This window comes from Rhamphochromis sp. 'chilingali' (assembly GCF_963969265.1).
Source record: "Rhamphochromis sp. 'chilingali' genome assembly, chromosome: 18".
In the NCBI taxonomy this organism is placed as follows: Eukaryota; Metazoa; Chordata; class Actinopteri; order Cichliformes; family Cichlidae; genus Rhamphochromis; species Rhamphochromis sp. 'chilingali'.
In genome coordinates this window covers 15,274,676-15,300,995 of record NC_137945.1, presented here as the reverse complement: position 1 = coordinate 15,300,995, position 26,320 = coordinate 15,274,676, and the positions used below count along the sequence as shown (strand labels likewise).

The window sequence follows — 26,320 nt, the reverse complement described above, 5'->3', positions numbered from 1 at the left end:
ACCCATATTTTTAGCATTACAAGGCTAAACAATACCATACAACAAAGAAGCACCAAGTAGAGCATAGTGGCACCCACTGTAAATATCTCCTCCTTACATTTTGATGTTATGTAAGAAGTGTATACATATTCATTATTCAATGCAATCAAAGTCTGCAATCATGGAAATTCCCATGTCTTTAGGAGAATAAGCAGTACTGAGAACAGTGGGTGTATCAGTGGAAGGGGCTAACAAAAGGCCATGCATCTCATGGCCTTTAATGAAGGAGGCCAATTCAACTCAGTCCTCTGAGCTACAAATGTACAGTAATTGTACTGTCAGTAAGGTATATTTTGACGTTTCACACTCCTGTGTGCTTTTGTACTCTCTGTTGTAGATGCTGCTGTCTAACAAAGTTATCTCTTCCAGGTTGGATGAGTCACTGACAGATAAACTTAGGGATATGTTATCAACTCAGTTTAAAAAGAAAAAACACAAAGCACAAACTGCCAAGGCAGCTCATCCTCTTTCTCTTGACAATATTTTCTTTAAAGATAAAACAAAAATAAAAAACTTTTCATGACAGCTTGACCCTATTTGACCTTGAAGAAGAGGTCAGAGGTCCAAAGTAATACACATATTGAATTCCCTATATGCCTATATGTTCTCAATGCAAACAATGGTGGTAAGAAACATAGTTTTAAATAGCTCTATATAACATTATCATCACTTTGGAATTCAGATCGAGGTCAGAGGTTAAATGTGACATGATATTTTACATTTTTATACAGTATTTCTATGTCGACAGTACACACCACACTTGTGAGATACTTCCTAATTTATAAGCCTTTTTGTCATTTTTCTACCTATGAATGAATGAATGAATAAATAAATAAATAAGTGGGCTTTGAAGTACTTGGTGGATGTACATGAAATGGATGTACATGAAATTTTAATGGATTGTTAACTGGACCCCACTCTTCACCCCTACAAAGTTTTATCAGAATACTGTGCATTGGTGTTGAGAGTGTGATGAGTTAGGGTAACTGCAACTTCTGTCTGTTTTCTTGTTTCCTCACTAGTTGTACCACTGGACGTTTTTGTTTATTAATTGATTCGCATTTCATGTGTAATCATTAAGGCTGCCTGTAACAGCGCTTGTATTGGACATTTCCGACTACAGCGTTTGCTTAAATGTTAAAATACTGGTAAAACAATGGGAAAGTTTGTCACACAAGTTATAAACAGGCTATTTACAACCAATTTCTTAAATAGCATAAGTAACTTACGTTAGATAAAAACAGTGTGTTGTTGTTGGAGACGTTTTGCGTGCTATGTTCTAGACCATTTCTTAGAATGACTTGCTGAAATCTGTGTTGGTTTCCTGGCAAACATAGCATGAAAAGATTTCATGAAGCCCCTGAAAAGCAGCAAGCGTTTAACCAAACCACACTAACCTGCTTTGTAGTTTCTGAACTCTAGTAGCTGATCACATGTATTATAACTCTAATACTTGCCCTAACTCATGAAAGGTCAGTAAAAGGTTACCTGCGGGTTGTGCAGCGTGGGACTTGTGCTTGCTGTGATGGTGGCTGAAGCAGCAGTTGGTCTTCTACCCCCACATAACTACTCAGCATCTTTTCACACACACACACACACACACACACACACGCACACACATATAATCTGACACCATTGTGTAGCAGAAAGCAGAACCAGCAGTTATAATTACCATCACTGTCGAGTATCATGCCAGCATGGAACAGGAGGACGCAGTGCCAACAGGAAGACAACTCACTCAGGCACATCCCAAGGAAGACATTATTCTCTCCTTTTCTCCCTCCTTAGACCCCTCCCCCCTTTTCCCCTTGTTTCTCATTTGAGACATTTTATGAATAAATCCTGTTAGCTGCCAGAATGGTGCTTATAATTCCAACCTCTTGCACATTTTCAACAACAGAACCCGAATGGTGAGAGCTGGTACCAATTTCCATATTAGATTATTTTCCACTTACCCTTGTTCTTTTGTACGCATGCCAGAGGACTGTGCACTTGTGTGCCACATTAGTCCCACATTACTCATAAAAGGCAGTGAGGTACAAAGGTTGACACTGATGGCACTGGTAAAATAGGAATTTGTCCGTTTTTTTTGTTGTTTTTTTTCCCCTCCAAAGCAAAAATTGAGGAAAGTATGACCCCTTGCAGAAAGGTGATTATAAATTAGATGCTAGCAGGGGGCTCCGAAATGTCACAAACATACTCACCTCCACTTTTCAGACCAGAGCTTATAAATATGCCACTGTTATTGTTTAGTAACCACCTGCCACCTGCACCGCTTCGCTTCCACCGTCTCCTCTCAACGCTGATCGAAAATCAAAATGCACATATCTGCACTTTATCACATTTATAAGGCATTCGTGACCTTGCCTCTAGTTTCAATCAAATGCAAGGCTGACCCAGTTTGCTGAAACTAGATAACGACCCATTTGCTACCTTTCCTTTTTTTTTTTCTTGAGCAAATTATTTTTATCTCGATTTTGGCTCTCATGCAACATCCCCTCCTGGAAAATCTCTCTGTGTTGCATGGGAGCTTTTATTCCTTAAGACAACAACTCAGCTGACAAAAGCTATGTATATTAAATATGCTAACAGCTTAAGAATCTGGAACAAAAATAGCTCAAGTACCTAAAGCTTGAATGACTAATATCCCAGCTCTCTGCAGTGTGCCATCTTCAAAACGGAAGGCCAACTGCACTGAATGCCAGTAAGCTGACAGTGACCTCATAAGGGAAATAATACACTTTCATAATGTTTTTTTTATTGCTTTGAGCACAAGGGGACTATGATTTATTACACTTTTAGATTTGCATCTCTCATTTCTGTCTTCATATATAAACAACTGGGAGTCTGATGGCTTAGATCTAAAACAATTTGCAGTCACACGCTCAGTGATTATGTTTATGATAAACTGCAGGGATTCACTTTAACCACTTCTTTCTAACAAAGAGTTGGGCTTTCCCTCGAGCATCAGCTGCTAAAATAGGAAACAGACCATACCAGTTAACGCTTTACTGGAGTGCAACACCAGTAACATGTAAATTCCCTGACCTTTTATCCTGCACAGGTAAAACACCGTATCTGGTTACTGTCCTACTCATTCTTTCAATATATATATATATATATATATATATATATATATATATATATATATATATATATATATATATATATATAATTAATCTGATATGTGCTTTAGTGTTGTTAGCTATTATTGTTATGACTGTGGAGCTGGAGGACAGGCTAGACTACAACCGACCATTTCACCTTATCTTGTGTTTACAGTCACTGACACGTACACACGTTTTGAACAGTCCTTTAACAATGTCACAGATATCTAAAGCCAATGCTGACTCATTGTGGCCCCCCGCTGACTGAGTCACTGCCACAGTGTTGTGGTGTATTTGCCAGAGTCTTCAGTAGCCCCCGTGTGCAGGAGGTAAGACTTTTTTTCTGTGTTTACAACATGCCAGAAATATTGAGGAACATATGAGTTATTTGCCACTCACAATTCAGGATGATGAAGAAGAAGAGCTGTGTGAGATAGAAGCAGGAAAAAACACCCTGGATTTGGGGGAAACGGAGAGCCAGCAGGGATCGTCCGAAAGCGATTCTGCATCCGAGCACCAAGAGGACCTGCTGGACGGAGATCTGGGCCTCGGCACTGCTCCAGCTCAACCGAGGGAGGCAAGCGGCTCCAGTACTCAGCTCTAACCTCGTCTTATCAGCTATTGCTCCCTGATGTCAAAACCCCCACCTCCCACAGTGAATGGAGGTCACTGGTCAGGATATCTGCCAACAGCTGACTGAGAGTTAGAGTTTCAGTGGTTCCCAAAAGGTCATGCACTCCCCCTGTGCTGAAATGCACGCAAAGACACACAGTCACACAGGAAGGGAGAAAAACAATTACAAAGGCCACCGCTCTTCCTGTTGCAACGCTGATGATTTCCTTGTCTCAAACTGGGGAAGTTAGAAACTGAAATAGAAATGTTAAGTGTGCCTTTCACCTTTGTCATAAAGCAGTCATAAAAATAAATAAAGGTAATATGTTAAGTCACAGATTCATTATAAGTACGGCAGCTACATGATACACGGTTACGTAATGCCCGAGTTTCAAGCTTTAGGGAGAATTACTCATCACTGTACTCTGTGATTGAACACTGCAGTATTTCCCTTAATCAGCTGAAATGGTATTTTCTTGCCAACTTTGCTTAGCTCTTCCCCAGCCCCTTATTAAACTTTTATTGCACTGTTTTCTGCTGCAATCCTTTTAACTGATTCAAATGTATTCTGCTAAATTTATTACCACCCCCACCACCCCATCTCCCTCCATGTCTTCCTTAGCATTCTTTGCTGTGCAAGAATGTATCCAAATGGTTAAAAGTACTAACAGCTTTCAGGGGGGAAAAAAGATTATTTGCATGTGAAGTTTCGCTCCAACTGCTTTAATTAAAGATTGCACTTTGCTGCTTTCTATGTGCATCACTGTAAATCTCAGGGCCCCATCTTTTCCCCCCTTGAGTCAAACAGGAGTGTTGTTTACTGCACAAGTACGATTTGTGAAGGTTAGGCTGTATGAATATGCAGATGGTTCGCCGTGTATTAATAAAGCCATTGTCCTTGAAGCGGGGGCTTTTCGTTTTATGTTGTGAATGCATGGGCGCGTCTCTGGAATGTGTCTGTTAAAGTATACATTGCGTTCCTCTTTGTATGCACTCAAATTTAAATTTCTGAGCTTTTTCCAAGCAAGAGATGATGATTAACAGCTTTCCACCATTATTAGGCCTGTTTCTTAAAGCTGCAGCTTACTATCAAAGTAAACAAATACTTTCTGAAACACAATTGCTAGTTTTTATGTCATTTGGCCAGAGGGGCCGATGGCGCGATATGGCAGCCTCGTTTCTGTCAGTCTGCCCCAGGGCAGCTGTGGCTACAACTGTAGCTTGCCTCCACCAGTGTGTGAATGTGACAGTGAATGAATAGTGGAATTGTACAGCGCTTTGAGGGCCCCGAAAAGCGCTATATAAATGCAATCCATTATTATTATTATTTGCTAATATTTGAAGCAACACATCACTGTTATATAACACAATCTGTTGGCTTCTGTTGCATATCCGTTTGATGCAGAAAGCTTCTTTTGCATTTCAAGGTGATGCAAACTTTGTTTTACATGTCAGTTTCCATACGGTACGTAAATCCAATTTCAATGTTCACCAGGATCTACTTCCGCATGGGAGGAAGAAGCTTCTCTCAAGTCTCCTTTGTCGTTGTTGTGGGAGTCGCCGGCCACTGAGCTTTCAAGTACAATTTTTAGACGTTTTTGCATCCCGAGCAAAAGGCTGAAACTACAGTCAGGTGTGTAAAAAGACATTTAGCACAATGAATGTGTTTGGATGTTACTTTTACAGGTGACTGTTGAAATGGGAAATTTTGCTAAGGTGCTGTTGTCAACAGAATTGAAGTTGACAGTAACTGTAATTACTTCTTCCACCCAGCTATTAAAATATCCCCAGCTATTGTGACTAACGTTTTTCAGCCATGCACTTAAAGATACCGTGTGGAGTTTTAAGTACTACTCAGTAGTTGTTTTACGTCAGGCTTTACTAGCATTAGTTTGCCAAAAAAGGAAAAACCTAAACAAAGCAGGAAATCTAAACCAATAGAGAAGTACACAGACTCGGTTTATAACTTTTCAAATGTGGCTTGCAGTTGTTTCCACCCTGTCTGACAGATATATATATATACACACACACACTTCATGCTGGTGAGCAACACCGAATGTAAACAGTTTGCTTGCCAGAAACCTCCACAGGGCACCTTTAGGTTATGTAGCAAATAGCAACAAATATGACACCTCTCCAGCACAGTGGTTCTCAAACAGTGACAAAAGGTGTGCACTGAATAAAGTTTTGATAAAGCTTATTCATTCAAGACAAAATTTGTTATACATCCTGATTGTAAATTAAAATAAACGTAGCACATTTATTATTATTCTGCTTCAGGTTTCTTCCTATTAAAAGGTGTTTTTCCTTCCCACGGTCTCTAAGTGTTTGTTCATATAGGGTCGTTTGATTGTTGGGTCTTTACCTTACAATAAAACCACCTTGAGGAGAATGCTGTTGTGATTTGGTGCTAAATAAATAAAACTGCATTGAATTTAACCGAATCATTCAATTCTGCATTAAACCCTTCATCTTATTTTGGTGTGCTAACTTCCAGGTTGTTCCCTGCAGCCAATTTTGTGAACCACTTCCACTCCCCCCCCCCCCCAAGTAGGCGTTAAAATAACTGAGTTCAACACAAATGCATAAACTGTATTGTTAACTATGAACTTTACTCAATGCAATATTCCCAGATGTGTTTTTTTTTATAAGAGCAAGCAATTGTAAACATTGGAAATGGTAGAACAAGCAGACTGCTGACACCAACAGAGAGACTTTTCCAAATCTGGAGCTATGACATTGTCCACAGTGTATGATATCATCCTGTCAGGATGTGACGACAAAAAATAATAATAATAATAAAATGTAAGAAAAACCCAAATCAAAACATCCCCCTTTTTGTAAAATCTAGCCGTAGCACTACTGCTGTTCTGATCACACCTCTACCTATGGCACAAGAATCCAATCCAGTGATTGTCTCTGACACGTCTCAAATATTAACATTAGCAGTCAACTTCTTTTTTTCTTCTTTTTTAATCAGTTGGATTTTTTAACCCTTCCTTTAACTAGTTTCACTTTTACAGACAGTATGAAGACTGGAAAACAGATTTTTTTTCTTTTGAACATTCAAAAAATATCCCCAAAACATCCACTTTGAAGTGTCATCATAACAAGATACATGAATTATACAGTAGCTTCTTTTTCCTTTTTTTTTTTCCTCTGAAAGTTGCAGCTTTGAGTCAATTGTTCTTAGACGTTGCAGTGTCGAGGTCTAAGGTCCCGTCTGGTGTTCCGGTAAAAAAGAAGTGGTCCTTTTCAATGGAGCTGCAATTGCTCGACTGACGGTACATTCCAAATGCGGCCGATGTAGATCCAGGAACATGGACTTAAAGTAAAGCTTTATTTCCACAAAATAAGGAAATGGCACTCTATGCAAAATTAACATTAAATTAAATGGTCTTTGGTGGTGAGGATGTTTTCACAGTCTGGAGTGTGTCAGTAGTGATTTGCTCAAGTCCTTGGCCTCCCCGGCTGTTCTCACTCTCTCGTAACCTAGAACTGACATGGAGTGGTGGCAGTAGTCTTCCACTTGTTTGATCTGTTGGATGCTGAGCACTGTTCTCCATGCACTTGCAGCTTGTGTGGCATTCCTGGAGGAGACTATAAATGGCTTAGATGAGGAACTGGAGCCACTGGTCATGTTCAAAGCAAACATCTCAATGTCATGGTTGGTAGTGAGGTTGGCAAAGCGGTAGACGCTCCTCAGGGTCTTAACTGGGTTTTCGACCAGGTCTTCGTAACGTACGGCCATGTACTTCCCCTTCAGCCAGCTGGGTGGATTTAAGGCAGTCCTCAAAGTCCTGGAGGTACGGTCGCAGATCACCTCCATGGCTCCAATGGAGTGGTAGTCTGAGCCATCCTTCTTGTTAGCTTTGTGCCCGGGGTCCACGAAAGGTATCCGCCGAAGTTTGGGGTCTCTGCTGCGGACCACCTGTAAATTCTCCCGTATCAGGCCGTGTCTGGATTTGATCCTGGAGTTGGCTACTGCCCGTGGGTCTCTAACCAAGTGTATCACCTTCAAATCCAAGGACGGATCCTCCATGAGCGGGGCCAGCACATTTACATCCAATATGCGGACCCCTTTAATGACTATGGTGCTATATTTCAGGCACTCTTCCTCCAACAGTCTAAGGCTTTGAGGGGGACACTTTTTACACACCTTATCATCCACCATCCCCACCACCTCCTTCCTATAGGCTGAGCAGAGGGGATATGAGCACACCACTTTATTGAGGGTGGCCCCAAACAGTCCGAGGGAGGTGAAATTCTTACCTCCCGGGCTGTTGTAAAGTTGGAAAACAGACAGATCACAGCGGTATAAGGAGCTAAGCATGTCCCTGGCCGCCCCTTGCAATGACACGGCATCACCGGGGTACAGTTTCTGCCAGATGTGCCACATTGGCTCATACAAGAAGAACACATCTGCATTTTGATTAAACAGCTCCCCAAAAAAGGAAGAGCCTGACCTCCAGGTGGTCAGCACATAGATAAGCTGCCTCTTCTTAGCCAGCGAGGGTCTGTACAGGAAGCGAATGTCAGATCTGCTCTGATAAGTGGTGCTCCTCATCTGATGATTACACTGCTGCGGCTCCTTAGTCCATTTATAATTAGCCAAGTTAAGCATAGTGAGCACGAGCAGTAACAAATAGGCCATAAATAACACAATCCTCTTCCTGCGTAGCACTTTCATCACGATCCCAGGCTGTGCTATTATCTTGGTATGATTCCTGTATGTTTTAAGCTTCCTTCCAAAGCCTGCATCCTTCTCCCAAGGCGCTGTCAACTTCAGTGGTTGATGATATTGTTTGCCTCGCATCTGTACCCTCGGAGAGTGGCTCTCACCGCTGGACGAAGCTCCTTACATTGACTGTGCACCAACACGCTCGGTAGTGTGTTTATGGGCTGCACCGGGAATTAACACCCAGATGAATTAGGTAATGTATTCGGCACCAGTTCGACAGCCACTAAACGATATAGCTTTTTCACTGCACTGCGCAATGTTCGTCATAGAAATGGCAGAAGAGAGGAGCGTTAAAGTTGTCCATATCAGGCTTTGCAGTGATTCTGTGTTTGGCCCGCGTTCAAAACAAAAACCAAGAAGCCTTCAGCATTGTAACAGACGCCCAGTTTGAGCACGTTCAGCGGAAGCATCCTCGCGCAGTTACCAGCTGGAACATCCTCAGAAATGCGGTGGATTCGGGCGTCGGTCACGATTCCGCGCGACGGGCCGGATCCTCTAAATTACTCCGCAGCTGCCATGATGGAGCAGAGAAACGCTTTTATCCGCAGTTAGGGCTCTTACACGTTTCTCCGTCTCGTTCTTCTGCTCGTCCAACTAATACAAACTGGGCCGATTCAATCTGAATAGCAGGACCAAGACCCGCCCTCCGAGAGAGCGCATTGGAGCGCGACGAGTCGACGCTCGTCAGCCAGCTTACGTCATTGGACCTGCTGCGAGCCTGTCACGTTAATGGTGGCTCCGACAGATCACAGCAACGGTAGATGAGGAGGGCATGGGGGATGGATGGTGGTGGTGCTGTTGTTATGTTTAGGTGAAGTCCACCTCACATTGTCTGAACCGTACTCTAGCCTCTCGTTTCTACACATCTAAAAGCGATTAGCAGTTTTCTGTTTTGTTTTTTGTTCCGTTTTTTCAATATACAACCTATTTTTACTATTTCTTTAATAAAAGTGTTAAGGCCGTGATTGTATTCCAAAGCCGGCCTTTACTTTTCCTTTTACGCACGTCCTCCTCATCGTGTGTGACTGCAAGAGAGAATCAATATTTCAGATTAAATGTATTAGCCCCCCCTCACGACAGCCACAAGAGGGTAGCCTGGGGTTTGTCTTAAAAGCAGCAAAGAAAAACCCTGTTTCATTACAAAAGAGCTATGCACATACCACCGAATCTAATTTTTCAAAAATAGAAACTCTTGAATTTTAAACTGATCTGAGAGTGATGGCCTACAGCATGATTGTAGAGGATGTAATAATTTTTCATTGGACGTGATAGAAACACTCAGCGGCAGTGACAAGCACTCCTCTCAAGTGGAATCAGCTGAAATGGGACATTTGACAGCTGTTCCCCAGGAACTGGAAAGGCCATGATGTTGTATGAAGGGAAACACATGCTCTGCAGATTGAAAATCATCTTTCCTAAGAGGCTTGCCTGTGCGGGATTACAACCTTGAACAAGCGGGGTGGGGAGAGCATAGACTGAATGAATTGAAACCGCTCGAGTCCCTTGACCCTCCCCAGCGAGGAACCTCTAAATATGTAGGGTAATATCCACGTTGTGATTTTACTATACTGTTTCTCATCAAGCCCTGCTCAGATGCTGTGCGTGGTGTGAGTCCTTCTGAAGTGCGACATATTAGGCTTTGTGTTGGCTATACAGTATTTCCTTCCTGTTCTCGGAAACGTGTGCTTTCAATATATCTTCATTTTTATTTTTGTTCTCAGCCAATGCGGGTGTCTACAGCGAAATACCTTTGTGCAGACTGCCCTCTGCTGGAGCATTGAGGTCCCACCCTTCAAAACGAAGAGCAGACTTCCACATCATGAACAAATATATTAATCATACATATGACATAATAATTTCTATTCGTTTTTCAGTGTGCAAGCATATAGATAATAGAGCTTAGTTTAAGAAAAATATTTTAATCTTATTCTTTTATAAGGAAGCTTGTTTTTAATATGAAACCTTTCTGTGCAACCGCTTCATTCCACCTGCATTTTACAGATGTTTATAAAACATAAAACAAAAGCTATATTAGGATTCGGTGCTGTTGGAAAGCAAAGAGCCCGTCATTGAATGTGTTTTTCTTGTATCAAGTCAAATAGTGAAGAGAATAATAAGTGCACGTTTTCCTCCCCGCCCTATTTTCAACATGTATTCACACTGTGACAGAAACCCGCCCAGGAAATTACTTCTGTTTCAGTGCATGGTATTTGTTCTGTTTGGCAGTGGAAGTGCTGAGCGTGGTGAGTAAAGTAATATATTTGTCTCACATCATCAGAAATGTGTGTGGTGATGATTTGCAAGCCGATATTCAATATTCACAAATTTCTTACTTAAAAAAAGAAAGAAACAAAGACCTTTCTACATTTTAGAAGCCAACTGTGTTACAATTATAGAAAAACCAAAGGTCGTCTTTAATGACATCTGATTTAAAACGTAATAATAATAATCTCGGTCTTAACTCGGCCTGCATGAGAGCAGACCATTAATTATCAGTGCTTTATCACTAAGCATGCTGACTCACTGTCACTTCATTATGGCTTATTGAGTTGGATGTGAAGGCTTGTTACATTTTGTGTTTTCTTTTGATTTCACTTGAACTGAATGAAGTACATGTTCCCTAAAACTGTATTCCAGTCCATATTAAACCCTTTCCTTCACTGGTCGCAGCATTTTTTAGCAATATTCTTTGCAGGTTGTTAAAAGTGGGTGGATTGATTCCAATAGCAAAAGTCTCGAAAACTGATAGTATCAGATACTAGTGCGATATGACTTTGTTTCTATCTATCACTGTGTTAAATACTTTTTTGGAAATAAAACGTATATCCAAGAAATCCACTATGAAAAAGGTTTTTTTTGTTATCACTGTTTACTTCATCTATAGGTTATAGAACATTTAAACAACAGAAGCTGACATAAGGTGCTTTAAACACAGACACGTTTACATTTCAGCATAATTATAAAGAGATTTCACTGAATCAGGATACCAGATGTATTTCCTAACAGTCTGTCACGGATTATATGAGCCCATATGCCGCCATATCCATATCCATGTGCACTGAATGTCACCCATGCATGTCCCAACACAGCATTTCCATCAGGACTTTCACATTACTGCAGGAAGTGACCTGAGCAGGAGCCACAGCCATTGCTGATTTCTGTTTATCTCCCAGTCTTTACCGCTTAGCATACTGTATGTGTGTAGTTCATGCTTCAGAGTCAGCACGTGTGCATGCACTGTCACAGTGAACGCTCACACGCTGTGAATTTACACAGTGTACTGTACACGGCAAAGATGCACTGTTACGTAATCACGGAGAAGAGGCTTTGCGCCTGCGAAACGATCAAGCAGGTGGAGGAGGAAACATGCGCAGTGCAAACCTCGCCAGCAGCATCAGGACCACTGCGATGCAAGTGAGAAGATGGTGCTTGTAAACACGCCGCGAGAAATGACCGCGTTGTTTCGTCTACTTGCCGTCGCCGTTAACACTTTTTAACCCCACGTTTGAGATCGATGGTGCGAAAGGGGCTACAATAGGCGATATTTTAACCCCGAAAAAAGGGAAAAAGCGAACGCACCGGAGCTGGGACGGTAATGCCAGCGATTACTGGCACTGGTTTAAGTCGGCCGCTTTAAACCTCTGCTGCGCAACTACAGAAGCATTCTTCGCATGTCATCGCATATGACGGGATTTCTCGTGTAATGGTCGTCGGTTTCTAGTGGGATGCACATCAGCGTCTTGCCGTACTCGCTCTCCGTCGTAATGGCAGCTCTGTACCATGGCACGGACGCTTCCTCTCCGGACAAATTCCTGGCCTTGAAAGACGTGAGAGAAGTGAAAGAGGAGACGACTCTGGACGAGAAACTCTTCCTCCTGGCATGCGAGAAAGGTTTGGCTCTTGTTTCGTCTAATTTAATATCTGGGCTGTTGTTCCCTGTTTGCAATGCAATGGGATGTCCGTGCAACACGTGACTACGAGCTGAAGGAAGCTCGTTATTGTGATCATTAGGGATGCTGAAGCTACATGTCTCATGTAGGAGGTAGAGCGCACACGCAGTGACAGCATGGCAGATGTCATACAGGCTCATTTAGCAGCTGGCAAGCTACTCAATCATTACAGATCCCCCCACTCCAGTGTATGCCACTCACAGCTGCCCACACTTTGGATACTGTGGTAATTTGCCCAAGGGGCAGTTAATAGTTAAATGTCTGCTCCACTTTAAGTTTCTCTCCCTGGTCTCCTGACTTTTCACAAACCCCAACATGGAAAGTTAATGCAAACAAGCTAAATGCCAGCAAGGCAAGACGTAGACAGTGTAAGTGTAAAATAACAAAGAGGCATGGGTTTTCTCAACTAGTCCCCGTGGCGTGAGAATATTTCATTGATAAGTTAAGAACATTGTACAGGCAGAAGTGTGCTAAGCCAATAACTGCCACTGTGACCATATAAAGTCTCCCTAAACGTGGCCCAGCAACAGAAATTGTCCTTTGAGGGAGATGTTATTGTTACACAAGATTAAGGGTTGCCGCTGGATCTGAGCCTGTTCTCTGAAAGAGCTCGCCTGATAACCGGCGCTGTGTGTTTGTGTCGTTTTGGCACCGCGCTCACACTAATGTTTCGCTTCTTCAAAGGATCCGCCTTTGTGAGAACTTGCCAAGGTGGATCACATTTATGATGTGCTGCTTTGTCCTTGACTTGCTTCTCAGGTGACTACTACATGGTGAAGAAACTGCTGGAGGAGAACAGACACGGCGAGCTCAACATCAACAGTGTGGACGTGCTGGGCCGAGATGCAGTGACCATCGCCATCGAGAACGAGAATCTGGACATCCTTCAGCTGCTCTTGGAGTATGGCTGCCAGGTAACAAGCAAGCACAGACTAGGGGTAAAATAATATACACAAGACATCATTTACATCACTAAAATTGTGCATTTCTTTCTGTGTAGGCAACAGACGCTTTGCTGGTGGCCATAGACTCAGAGGTGGTAGGAGCCGTGGACATTCTCCTTAACCACAGGCCAAGGAGATCTTCTAAGCCCTCTATTGCTGTAAGTCTGCTGTTATTACTCGTTTTCAAGAAAAGAAACACCATTAAGGCAAAAACTTGCTTATCAATTTCTATAATTCACTTACAGTATTTTTTTTTTTAATCCATGCTCTTGTCAGAAACTGATGCAGCGCATCCAGAATCCAGAGTATTCCACCACCATGGATGTGGCTCCAGTCATCCTGGCAGCCCACAGGAACAACTACGAGATCCTGACCATGCTGCTCAAGCAGGACATCTCTCTCCCCCGGCCTCACGCTGTTGGCTGTGAGTGCACGCTCTGCAACGTTAAAAACAAGAAGGACAGCTTACGCCACTCCAGGTACAGTTAACTAGAGCTCACAAAATACTTAAGTGGCACTGACTTTGTGCAGACGAGTGCATTAAGAGCACCAGCGGACTATTTCTTTGCTCAATTACTTTAAATTGGAATAGTCAATACCACTTCTGTTTTGTAGGTGATGTTTTGATTGTTTTGACCCAACAAATCAACCCAGTTTTGCTCCAAGTAAAGTGGCTCTTGTGAAACATTGCAGCCTCTTGTTTCGATGGCAGCATTAGGTTGAAAATCCAGTCTGCTGCTCCTAGAAGTCGATGATTTAATCAACACACTGGGTTTTAGGAATTCTTTAGCCATTTTTTACAGTCCAATGAATGCCCAAAGTATCTTCCTTGTCCCCGAGAGGACTCCTGATTTTCTCTGTTATTGTCAAGCTCGACTGATCTAGCTGTAGAGAGTCGGTATTGGTATTTTACTGAAATACAAAATCAATACAAACTCTAATTTAAGGGAAAACAGCAAAACAGCAGCAGTTCCTCTGGGAAGAAGGAGTACTTGGTTTCTGATACCTTCTCGGACTTGCAGATGAGATTTTGCTGATCTCTTCCGCAGGGGCCTTTATTTTCTCTGTGCAGGGCAGTGTGGCCTCCCACACAGTACACTAAATGAATCACTCTGCAGTTTGGCTGCCAAACAACATAGAGGTGAAAGAAGGTATAAATGAAACAGATAGAGGACTGAATGTTTCTCCTTATTTCTTCTCCCATCTGCACAAGTCTGTCATGTTTCCACCTATCCCCTTTGGGGAGGTTTTAACCGCCTCGTTTCTGTTGATGGTGGTGGGTTAGGTTCCGTCTCGACATCTACCGCTGCCTAGCCAGCCCCTCTCTCATCATGCTGACAGAGGAAGATCCCATACTCAGGGCCTTTGAGCTGAGCGCAGACCTAAAGGAGCTCAGTCTCGTTGAAGTGGAGTTCAGGTAGAGTCAACATGCTGCACATGCATCAGAGCGTTAATCCAATTTCTTTGCCTGTAAACAGATGTAAATACATATAGCGATGCTGTAAATCCTTTCTTTTATAGCCTGAGATTGATAAGAATCTTAACCTTTTAATATCCTCTTATTTGATCTAATTTATTTGCTCTAGAACTGACTATGAGGAACTGGCAAAGCAGTGCAAGATGTTTGCCAAAGACCTGCTGGCTCAGGCTCGAAACTCTCGAGAGCTAGAAGTGATTCTCAACCACACATCCACCGAGGATCATGTTGACAAGAGAGGCTTACTGGAGGAGCGCATGAATCTCAGTCGACTTAAACTGGCCATCAAGTACAACCAAAAAGAGGTTTGCATACATCACTGGGCAGGTAGTAACAGACTGTTTACTGCTGAAGACACTCATAAGGTTTCTACAGAGGGCAAAAGGGCAATGTGACTAATAACAAATGAGTCCACCTCCTATTTATTGTTAGAATGGCTGCCCTGATTTGTGACAGATTATAGCAGCAAGAGCGTAAGGGAAGGTTAACAAGTTGGTGGTGAAACCTGCTATGTTGTGTGGTTTGTAGACGGTGGCACTGCCTAAAAAAACAGGAAGCCAAGCTGAAGATGCTCATTTAGAGTGATGAAGAGAGGGAGGATTAGAAATGAGTCCATCAGAGGGACAGCTCGGCTTAAGTTGTTGGAGACAAAGTTAGAGAGAAAAGGCTGAGATGGTTTGAGCATGTGAGGAGGTGACATAGTGGATATATTGGAAAAAAGTTGACGGTAAAACTGTCAGATAGGAAGAGAAGAAGAAGACCACAGAGAAGAAGAAGAATGTGCAGAGAGCTGATGTGACAGAAGAGGATGCTAGGGATAGAGTAAGAGGGAGGCAGATAATCAGTCTGCAACTGATTAGTAGAGCTTACATTATAAACAGGGGGAAGCAGGTTGGGTGTTGGAGCTATCCACAGCTCATCACACAGCTATTTATTCTTGAGCCAGTCTTTGTGCTAATCTTCTGGCTGTAGCTTCATATTTATTCCAGTGAAATGATCATCAAAGCAAACCCGCGCCCAGAAACCTAAGAATTGTTCTCACGAAATCTTGAACTCTTTCTTCACTTTGCTGATTTTTCGTAAAGTTTTTCTTTTTTCGTATTAAACATCTGTCCACCGATGCTTTAACTGCCGTTCTCTCTTGATGTCCCTTTTACAGTTTGTGGCTCAGTCCAACTGTCAGCAGTTCCTCAACACTGTCTGGTTTGGAGAGATGGCCAGCTACCGACGCAAGCACACCTGTCTAAAAATGGCCACAGTTCTGAGCGTGGCCATGCTTTGGCCTCTCCTTTCTGTCTGCTACCTTCTGGTGCCACGCTCCCGTGTTGGCCAAATAATCCATACCCCTTTCGTTAAGTTCATCATCCACAGCGCCTCCTACTTCACCTTCCTGCTGCTGCTTAACCTGTACTCTCTGGTCTACAACGAGAACAAGAAGAACACGATGGGGCCCGCGCTTGAGATGATTGATTACCTGCTCATCCTCTGGATCATAGGTCAGACTTTTACCCCGTAAATAACGCATAATGCTGTTTCCAGAGGCGTGTCATGCATTATATGTAGTTATTGTGCTTTATATATTTTAGCGCTTTGATAATTTAATACTTATCTATTTCCTAATGCACTTTAAGGAACTAGAACTAGAGTCAAAACCCAGTCCCACAAACTAAAGGTTAATACGGTAACATGGCATGGTTGAGTGAAAATGAGCGCTTCCTGTTATGATCTGGCTAAAGTCCAGTATCCCGTGTCCATAATCACATCAGGCATTACATGACAAACGGCTGTTTCTACACCAAATGACAGAAAGCCCAGCTTGACCGGATTAAATCCGTCAGCCCTGCTTCTAATTGAGCACAATAGAAAAGAAACTGCAGCTTCTTCTTTCCCCCCTGTGGCCCTTCTGAGTGCTGGTATCAATGAACTCAACACACAGCCGTGGAAACATATTCACACATACACCAGCTATCTTTTCAGAAAAAGGGCGGATAGTGACAGCTGGAAATTGACTCTGCCTCTTTACCTTACCCTTCTGCCAAGAAACCATTAACACGGCTGTTTAGTCTCTTTAATGGCTCTGCTTCCGCAGTAGGCATGTTTGTCTCATTGTTGCAAAAAATCCGAGCCACTTCCACCAGAGACAAAGCATCACGACCACAGCATCTAGGTTTCAGCTCTTTCTTTAATAAATCTTCCCAGTAACTTCATGTGACGGGATGTGAAAGGATTTAGAAGCAATTGACATCTATTATTCAATGATATAAAGTGTTGTGCTGTGCTGTGGGGTAATTGTCAGTTTAGTTTGTACACTGCAGGATTGACATCAGGTTTTCAGTCATTAGATAAGAAGCGTAATAGGGTTTTCCATGGGCTACAATAGCCCACTAGAGGGAGAACATTTCCTTAAGCATTGCAAAAGAGCAGCATCAAAGATAAACTTTGCATTTTTTTTTCTAATGGTTGCGTCATTTTGAAAACAGCCTAAACTCCAAGGCGAGAGGCAATGGTGTACAGTATCCCTGCAGCGTCAACACGTCACCCAAGATGAGTTAAATGAGAGGAATGAGATTACTAACGGTTACCGTTCTCAGACAGCCTCCTGCCTTATGTTATCAGAATGGGAAGGGGAGTTCTTAGAGTTGCAACACTTTTTTGTTTTTTCTTTTTCCTCTCCATTGTTTGCTTTCCCTCTTCCTATCATCTTTCTCCTCTTCCCTCCATCCTGGTATTCCCCTGGGCCAGAGGCCTCACGTTAATGGGAAACTCAGAACTGTAACAGTTTCTGAATCAAGGCATAAGAAAATCCGACTGAACATTAACTTGCACCTGGAGTAATTTTTTTTATTCCTTTTGTACATTTAGAATTGATGAAATACCATTTAAACACAAAAAGACGCTAACCCATCTTAATTAAATTCCACGCACCTCCCTAAATCCCACAGATGACACATTTTCAGCACATTAATCTCTTGATTTCTGTGTCTCACACATTCCTGTTTCCCCCGGGCTCTCTCTGTGAGATGACTGATGGCTGAGCCTTGAAGGGATTTTAAAATGTTGTGGATGACATCCTTTTTCCAGTGGTGGGTGTGTGTGTATACGTCTGTGTGTACGTGGTAATGATGGATTCTTCCCCCCCCCTATAGGAATGGTGTGGTCAGATGTGAAGCGTCTGTGGTATGAGGGGCTGGAAGACTTTCTGGAAGAGTCTAGGAACCAGCTGAGTTTTGTGATGAACTCCCTCTACTTAGCCACCTTTGCTCTGAAGATTGTTGCTCATAGCAAGGTACAGACACATAGCACACACTCCTTACATTTAATGGATAGATAATTAGATTTAAGGTTTCGTGGAATAACGCTTGTGCATATTAACGCTACACTCCAGGGAGGTGTTTTCATCTGTTGTTTCAATTAGATCTCAGATCAAGTTGAAAGCTGGGCAAAGCTATTCTAGGAATTGAGCTTTCTAATGCACCATTAAGACTGATAAAGGTGTAATGTGCCTCACCTAAGGCAGTAAACGGAGCACAGACCACACACAGCCAAACAGTTTTGAAATAGAGGTCTAACTTCTGTTTAGAGTTCTCGTTTCATGTCTTTAAGTAGTCTTCAGGAATAGTTCTCCAGGCTTCTTGAAGGACATTCAAAGCTCTTCTTTTGGGTGTTGGCTTCCTTTTGTTCTGTTCTCTGTCAAGACAATCCGACAGTGCTTCAATTATGTTGAGGTCTGATTTAAGGGAGGTCAGTTCATAATTATGTGGGTTTCCTACCCAGGTATTCGTTTACTCCCTTCTTTAAAAATGGTGTCTTGGCAGCCAACTTTTCATTGGGGCCATTTCTGATGAGATTTTGGCTAACAGTAAATGGTCCAGTAGATTAAGGTCCTGTTTTAGGTCTTTTGCTGGATGTTTTCCTCTTTTTTAAGAACTGTTCATCTGCATTATATAAATACTTCTTTTCTTCTCCACTTGGCTCAAGACTTGCATAGTGCTGTCCTTTGGAAAAATAATGCCTTCTATGACATTTAAAGACGGTGACAGTACATTCAGATATGTATCTTTCTCTGAATCTCTTTGCTTTGATCTGCAGTTTAAAGATCAGGAGCAGAACAGGAAGGACTGGGATGCCTTCCATCCCATCCTGGTGGCCGAGGGACTGTTTGCCTTTGCCAACGTTCTTAGTTACCTGCGACTTTTCTTCATGTACACCACGAGCTCCATACTGGGCCCTCTACAGGTAGGAAAACAGTTGGAATATACATTAAAGTAGCTGTGAGTGTTTTGTAGAGAGGCTTGATTCTCACTCAGTGCAAGCAGGCAACAACGAGATATGACTGCGATCCCTGAGGGTTTTAAGTGATATATCTGTAAAGCCCTTTAATGAGAAAAAAATGGCCTTATAGTTATGCAATGATTATAAAACTGCTTCGCCTATTTATTTATTTATTTATTTTATCTTTGTCCCGGACGCCACACACACACACACCACCCACTCTCTTCCTCTGTTAGTGGATGTGAACACTGCAGGGCGAGCCAACTCTAAGCATCACACCAGCTGTGCTCAGCATAACCATCATCATAAGCATTAAGTATAAGCACAGTGAAGTGAGGCAGCAGATTAATGTGTTCTGCTCTGATAATGCGCACATAATAAACTGAAAAAGGATTTGCAGCTTATTTACCATGTACATCGCCATACTGCTATCATCTAAATGAATGACTGCCTTCACAGTTGATTTATTTAAGTATGTGCAATCTATACGATTTTGGCTGCATGGGAATAAATGCAGAGCGGAGAAGGGAAGCTCTTATTAAATACACTTGTGGGATGTTTTTTTTTTCTTTTCAAATCAAAATTGGATTTATTGTCTGACATTTCTGACAAGGAACATCTCTTATAGAAAATATATCAATGGAGCACTGTGGAAAATATCCAAGTGAAAAATATTCACTAAGCTTCCCGAAGCCTGGAAAAGCTGCACTGGATTCTCTTGATTAGCCTGTTTTAGCTTATAATGCCAAACATTAGTTTAGAATTAGCTTGCATTTTCTTGCCATTTGCAAAAGGTTATAGATGTTATTAGCCAAGTAGTGTTACTTTTGTCTGTGAAGATTAAAAAAAAATCAAAATGACTTCATTTGAATATTGGAGATTTCTTTGTAGCTTCAGAGAAGCCAGAAGTCTGCTTTGCATATTTTCTACTCAGGCGCCATAGATGTCCCTTTTTATCATATCAGGTTTTATATTATTATCCAGCTGGCAGAGGGAAATCATGAAGCCTGCCATTATCTGAATTTTTGTTAGCAAACGTGAGGTTCATTTTTCCCAATGTGTGACTTTTAAAGCGTAAAGAACTCTTGAGGTGCGCAGTGAGGTCAGTCCTTCCTGTCATTATTTCGAGGTGCTGTTTGTGGTTGACTTATAAAACAGTCAGGGTGCTCTGTAGCTTTTTAATGAGCATTTTTCAGCTACGCTCTTCCTGCTTCACTCTCGTTTTTTTTCTTCTCGCCCTTCTTCTTCACTCTGTGACATAACTGTCTGGCTTGACAGGATGGAAAATCAGCTTTGAAAATACACTTGGTTTGGTTTGGTTGGCGTGTTCGCAGCCGTACTCGCACTCACGTGGCAGACACACCTCTCCTCTAATGCACACGCACCCACACATTTCCACACTCCTGTGATATCTGGCATGCTAGGATTCAGTCCAGTCGTACTCAGGCATGGACACACACACAGACAGTGAGTCAATACTATGTGGGTTGGAATAATGAACGTTTCTCTCATTCTGTCCGCCCTGAAGAGGCCAGCTCATATTTCCGGTAGGTATTGCCCCCAACTGAGTTTGGAAAGAGTGACTGAAAGTGGGAGTATGCGTCTGTGGTGTGGGTCTATCACGGCCCAGACTTAACCTCACTGACATCATTAATGTGCCATAGGCTAACTGAGAGTCAGCTGGGCTATTTGAGTGTGTGTAAGAGAAATAGAAATAAGTCATGCTAAATGTATACGGATTAACTTTAGATGTTGTAAGCAAGGATTAAATTGAACTGAGTCTGTCTCCTAAACGTACAGCTTGTGAAATACTTTCAGATTCTGTTTCCATTAAGGAAACCTAAGGCTTGATCAGCTCCAGGTGTGTGTGATGATCTTCAGGTGTGGCCAGCCACCTGACAGGGCCACACCCACCAGGCCTGACTGAACCCCAGAACTCAGCCACACACACACACACACACACCTATCACACAAGCATAGAAAAAACACACGGACAGCAGCACAGTGCAGCACACATATCTACAAGATATATAAAAGTCCATAACTGTTCATGGACCCTGGGTCACTCATGACACTATATTTAACATTAACAGTTTTCTGGGCCCAAAACAGCTGAGCTGCTGCACAGATTTCACAGTTTCTGCAGTGAAATCAACAGGAACAAATCTCAGGATGAATCCAGCAACAGCAAAGCTGTAGCTTCCTTTTTATTTACTTTACTACATTTGGTTTAGCTGCAAAGCTGTTTTTGTTGTGGGAATGTCAGTGTTTACTGAAACTAGACTGCTATTGAAACTAGAATGGTATATGGCTGTTTGAATTGGCTACTCAGTAGAGACCCACCAACATAGTCTTCTGCCCGCTGTGAAGTAGGTGAATCCTGACCTGACTAAATGAGGCCTCATACACTTCCATGTCGTGGACATCTCCAGACTGTGTGGAGTTGGCATTTTCTCCCTGTGCCCACTCTGGCTTCCTGCCACACTCCAAAAATGCATTTGTTAGGTGGAATGGAAATTGTTAATTGATTGTATGTGTTAATGTGGGCTTTCAGTGGCTGCCTGTTTCTCTGTATCAGCCCTCTGATGTGCTGTGACCTGCTCAGAGGGTACCCTGCCTTTTCCCCTGTGACAGCTAGAATAGGCTCCAGCCTCAGGAACCCAAAATTGAACAAGCAGTTGAGAAAATGGATGGATAAATAGATGCATTTAATTTTCACTCTCTAAATTAAATAACATAAAATTTCCTCTCATTATCTAACAGTGCTGCATTGAGTATCTTTGGTTAGATTTATTTGAGGTATGCATTAGACCTCCTCCAGTCACGGTGAGGAGGTAATACCCTGCTATATTTCTGTTCTGTTTGTACAGTAACCAGTTTAGGATATCTGTCAGGCAGGGAGCACCCACATCTCCTAAATCAGATGTGTACAAAGTGGCAGATGAATACACTGGGGGAATAAATCACCCGAACAGACCAAACTTTCTCAAATAGACTCCCTGGGTTCCAGCACAAACTCTGTACTCACCATTCATCAAACATCATGATTCGTCATGCAGCCAGAATGGTTTTCTCTTACACTGGACACTTTATATGTGTTTGTGTTTTGCAAGGGTAGGAGTGTGTTCTGACCTTGTTTGACCATCTCGAGGTCCTTATAAACAGATATGCGGCACAAGCCTGTAAATAGTGGGTTTCCAATGCTTTAAGAAGATTTCTGTGTTCTCGTCCTCTCTCTGGCTTCCTCCGTGTTTGTCTCTGTGTTTCTTCAGGTAGGTTGAGAGAACTCTAGCAGCCAGAATAAGTAGGTTTTCTTCCTCTTCCCTGAGGAACCACTACTAAATCTGAACATGGGTGAAAAAACACGCTAAGAGTGGTCAGAGAGTGGTGAAGCAGTGCGAGCATGCGTCTTTCTAAAGTCTGAATGGCTTTGAAAAGAAGTACTAGAGTAAAAATTCAGTATACAAAGTAGAAACGAATTCTGCTGGACTGTTGTTGAATTTAAATGTACTACAGTGTTACTTTTACATAATTTACACTTTCTGTGACATTTTAAAAATCAGAGAGTTGCACTCTAATATATTGTAATTGTAAGTGTGTCTAATTAATGTGTAGTTGGGCTTTTAATATATCACAGTCCAGTTGCACAAAAGTTATTTGATTAGAGAACATAGAAAATCTAGTTTATCAAATCTTCTAAGTCTCTAGCATTACCCAGACTTTCAATAAACTTGATTGATTGGTGTTTTAAAGGGAGATCTAGTTAGCACAGAGAATGTGATACTGCAATATCTTGGTTGTTTTCATTTCAGGCCAGTGTTGTTCAGATCAGACATTAAGCAGAGTCAAGTTTAATCCAATCCAGCTGCTTAAAGGCTGATGAAGATTATTGAGATTTCTTTGAGAAAGCTGTTAGAGCAAGCAGCACAAGATTAACGGGAAAATGTTAATCTCTCGCTAGATCTCCATGGGACAAATGCTGCAGGAGTTTGGAAAGTTTTTGGGCCTCTTCCTGCTTGTGTTATTCTCCTTCACCATTGGACTCACCCAGCTCTATGGAAAGGACCAGAAAGATAAGGAAAACAATCCACCCAAGGACTGCGGGGGCATCTTCTGCGAGCAGCAGAGCAACGACGCATTCCACACGTATGGGCAAACCTCATTCTGTCATTTTGGACAGCGATGGCGTCAATGACTGTTTAGTGTATATGTTGAGGGATGTTGAAGGTTATATAAAACCTTTATATATGTTTTTATCCTTTATATATGTTTATATGCATACATGATCTTTATATACTGTAAAATTAGATCATAACATTGAAAGAGACAGCAAAGTGTGGGAGCACTTTAACAGTTATGCAGCACAGACTTTATTCAGTACTGTGAAGTCTAAGCACAAGGGTGCTTTCTTCAGAGCTAAAAAAAATAGATAAGTCAACATAGTTTAAAAAGCCTATGAGGCACTGCAAATGCATATGAAAGGACTGTTATAAAAATAAACACTGTGTAGCTCATACATTCTTCAATTCATGTACATGGAAAACACTAATTTAGACAGAATTTGGACAGAAACTAAACAGTGATTTTTAACATAAGCAGGGACAAATGTTAATAGTACAAATAGTGTGCTTAAATAAATACAAGAAATACACAGAAATCTATACAATACATAGAGTAAAACTTGTAAATGTTACAATTCAAGTCAGATTTTTAGGAGAAAATTGCAGCACAAGCTGTGAAGATGAGACAAGACATCCGAAGCATCACAAGAAAACTCTCCCTCGCCTTCCATCTTCATGTAAAAGTATAAAAACAAAAATAACTGATAGGTTACGTGACGCATAATCCTTTTTTTTTTTTATTTGAAAGTAGTCTTTTATGTAATTGTGCACATTACACCTTTTTTACAGATGAGTAAGCACATCTGTGTTCCCTGGAAGCTTTGTAAATCTTATTACGCTCTGAAGTAGTCGGTCATGTGCAGGTTGTGTAATGAAGTCTGCACAGCAGTCAGATTGCTCATGTCTCTCTCTGCTTGCTTTTCTCTTTTGACATTTTGTGCATCGGAGCACACCTCAGTTTAGAGCGGCTTAACAACAAATCATTTAAATCCTACATTCAGTTAAAAAATTTAAAACAAAGGAGAAATTGTTTTGCATTTGAAGTGACACATTTCAGAAAATTTGGCACATGATCCTACTTAAATCACATGTTAACAACCCCTAAACTGACTAATTGTTGCACTTTAGAATTGTGTTTGTTTTTTAATGCCTGCAGGCCCAAAGATAATGACCACTGAATATTGGTTTTCAGACATTTTCATTGTGTGCAGAGATTTCTCCAGATTCTCTTAATCTTCTAATAAAGTGATATATGTAGGTACTTGAATCTGCATGCCCCCTAGCATTTTTACAATAAGAAATGCTATTCTTAAAATATTTCCCCACATAGTGCTTCAAAGAGTCCTGAACCCTTCCTCGTTTTTATGAAAGACTTTCTAGGGAGCTCTTTTTATGTAAATGTAGGTTTGTATTTATTTCTCAACTTTTTTTGGAGACAGGGTTGTATGTTTAAACCTGACCTGCACACGTACTAGCTTCGTCTCTTTTGCAGATTTATGGGGACCTGCTATGCACTGTTCTGGTACATCTTCTCCCTGGCACACGTTGCACTCTTCGTCACCCGCATCAGCTACACAGAGGAGCTGCGCTCTTTTGTCGGCGCCATGATCATAGGCACCTACAACATCGTGGTGGTTATTGTGCTGACCAAGCTGCTGGTGGCCATGCTCCATAAAAGCTTCAGGCAAATTGCTGTAAGTGTAAATAAGTTTTGGCGCTGATGGTCTCAGTGCTGCCACGGGCAGTTTGAATTTGTCCTGGCATTGAAATCTCCGACGGTTTTCGTTTACTGTTAAGGTTTAATTTTCCTCAAAGTAGCCCTGAATTGTTCCACAGATGTTAGCTACTTTCTTTCCTTGGAACCGCTCTTTGCGGCCTGCTTGATTTCGATTGCAATAAGTGCAACTTATCTTTCACAAAAATCTGTTCCCCTAAGTTTCCACTGTGTGGTGGTTTTGCATTTTCAACATTCCTCCTGTAAAACTATGTGTGAAAGTTTAAATGCATGAAAGTTTTCCAACATTCCTTCATTCTTAAGTGTTCTTATTGGCTTTTGGACTCCTGTAGAATCACGAGGATAAAGAGTGGAAGTTTGCCCGGGCCAAATTGTGGCTCAGCTACTTTGATGACAAGTGCACGCTGCCTCCACCCTTAAACATCCTCCCTTCTCCAAAGACTGTCTGCTACTTGGTGACCAGCCTGAGCAAGTGGATCTGTTCACACACCTCGAAGGGCAAAGTGAAGAGACAGAACAGTCTGAAGGTGAGAGATAAACAATATTGTAAAAGTTTGATTCAAACCCATCTTCTAATCTTCAACAAATGACCCTCTGTGTTAATGCTGTCCTTACAGGAGTGGAAGAACCTGAAGCAGAAGCGGGATGAGAACTACCAGAAGATCATGTGCTGTCTAGTTCACCGCTACCTGACCTCCACCCGGCAGAAGATGCAAAGCACAGACCAGGCTACGGTGGAAAATCTGAATGACCTTCGCCAAGACCTGTCAAAGTTTCGCAATGAGATGAGGGACCTGTTGGGTTTCCGGACCTCCAAATATGCCATGTTCTACCCAAGGAGCTAAAAAAAAGACTTGTTATTCTTTCCCCTCCTGTCCTCTTGACAAAATCTTTGCTTCTTGTTTATCTGGGCTGCTGTGTGACCCGAGCATGTGCAAAAAAAAAAAAAAAAAATAGAAAGAAAAAAATACTCTGCTCTTTTGAGTCACAGAGGCTATTAAACCTCACTTTAAGCCTGGAACTTAACTAGACAAATATGTATCCTCCACCAAAGCCTCCAGACTCAGGCCTCCTATCTATTACTCAGCTATGTAACCTTTTTTGTAAATAAAAAAAGCCATTGTTTTCAATAGATAAATAAAGATTTAAGAAAAAAACACACACTGGATATTTCATGGCTTTTTTCGTTTTGGCTGCAACAGGTCTGAAAGCAAAACTATTCAGCCAATCCCCGAGCTGTCCGCTCCACGAGAGAGTTGCGCTACAAACACCTCATCCATTCTGATGCTTAGCAGAGCGTGTTTGCCTCGACCGCTCTAAAC

The 26,320-nt window shown here is 41.9% G+C and overlaps 3 protein-coding genes across 3 annotated transcripts in view; 2 read left to right on the top strand and 1 right to left on the bottom strand.

Moving 5' to 3' along the window:
• Nucleotides 1–5,569, top strand: part of LOC308385708 (sodium/hydrogen exchanger 9-like) — a 62,816-nt gene extending 57,247 nt beyond the window's left edge. Inside the window, exons 15-16 of the mRNA XM_080864823.1 lie at nt 3,370–3,475; nt 3,553–5,569. Coding sequence (XP_080720949.1) covers nt 3,370–3,475; nt 3,553–3,750 — 304 coding nt within the window. The 3' untranslated portion in view covers nt 3,751–5,569. The remainder of the gene's footprint in view (nt 1–3,369; nt 3,476–3,552) is intronic.
• An 803-nt stretch (nt 5,570–6,372) lies between these two features.
• Nucleotides 6,373–9,152, bottom strand: chst2b (carbohydrate (N-acetylglucosamine-6-O) sulfotransferase 2b). The gene has a single exon (XM_080864824.1). It carries the CDS (start codon nt 8,572–8,574, stop codon nt 7,177–7,179), a length of 1,398 nt encoding a protein of 465 aa, XP_080720950.1. The 5' UTR covers nt 8,575–9,152; the 3' UTR covers nt 6,373–7,176.
• Nucleotides 9,153–11,871: 2,719 nt separating this feature from the next.
• Nucleotides 11,872–26,254, top strand: trpc1 (transient receptor potential cation channel, subfamily C, member 1). Its single transcript, XM_080864752.1, has 13 exons — nt 11,872–12,390; nt 13,209–13,363; nt 13,450–13,551; nt 13,670–13,872; nt 14,679–14,810; nt 14,980–15,175; nt 16,030–16,366; nt 18,017–18,156; nt 18,960–19,106; nt 23,104–23,288; nt 24,756–24,957; nt 25,331–25,525; nt 25,616–26,254. Exons 1-13 carry the CDS (start codon nt 12,225–12,227, stop codon nt 25,841–25,843), a joined length of 2,388 nt encoding a protein of 795 aa, XP_080720878.1. The 5' UTR covers nt 11,872–12,224; the 3' UTR covers nt 25,844–26,254.
• The last annotated feature ends 66 nt before the right edge of the window (nt 26,255–26,320 follow it).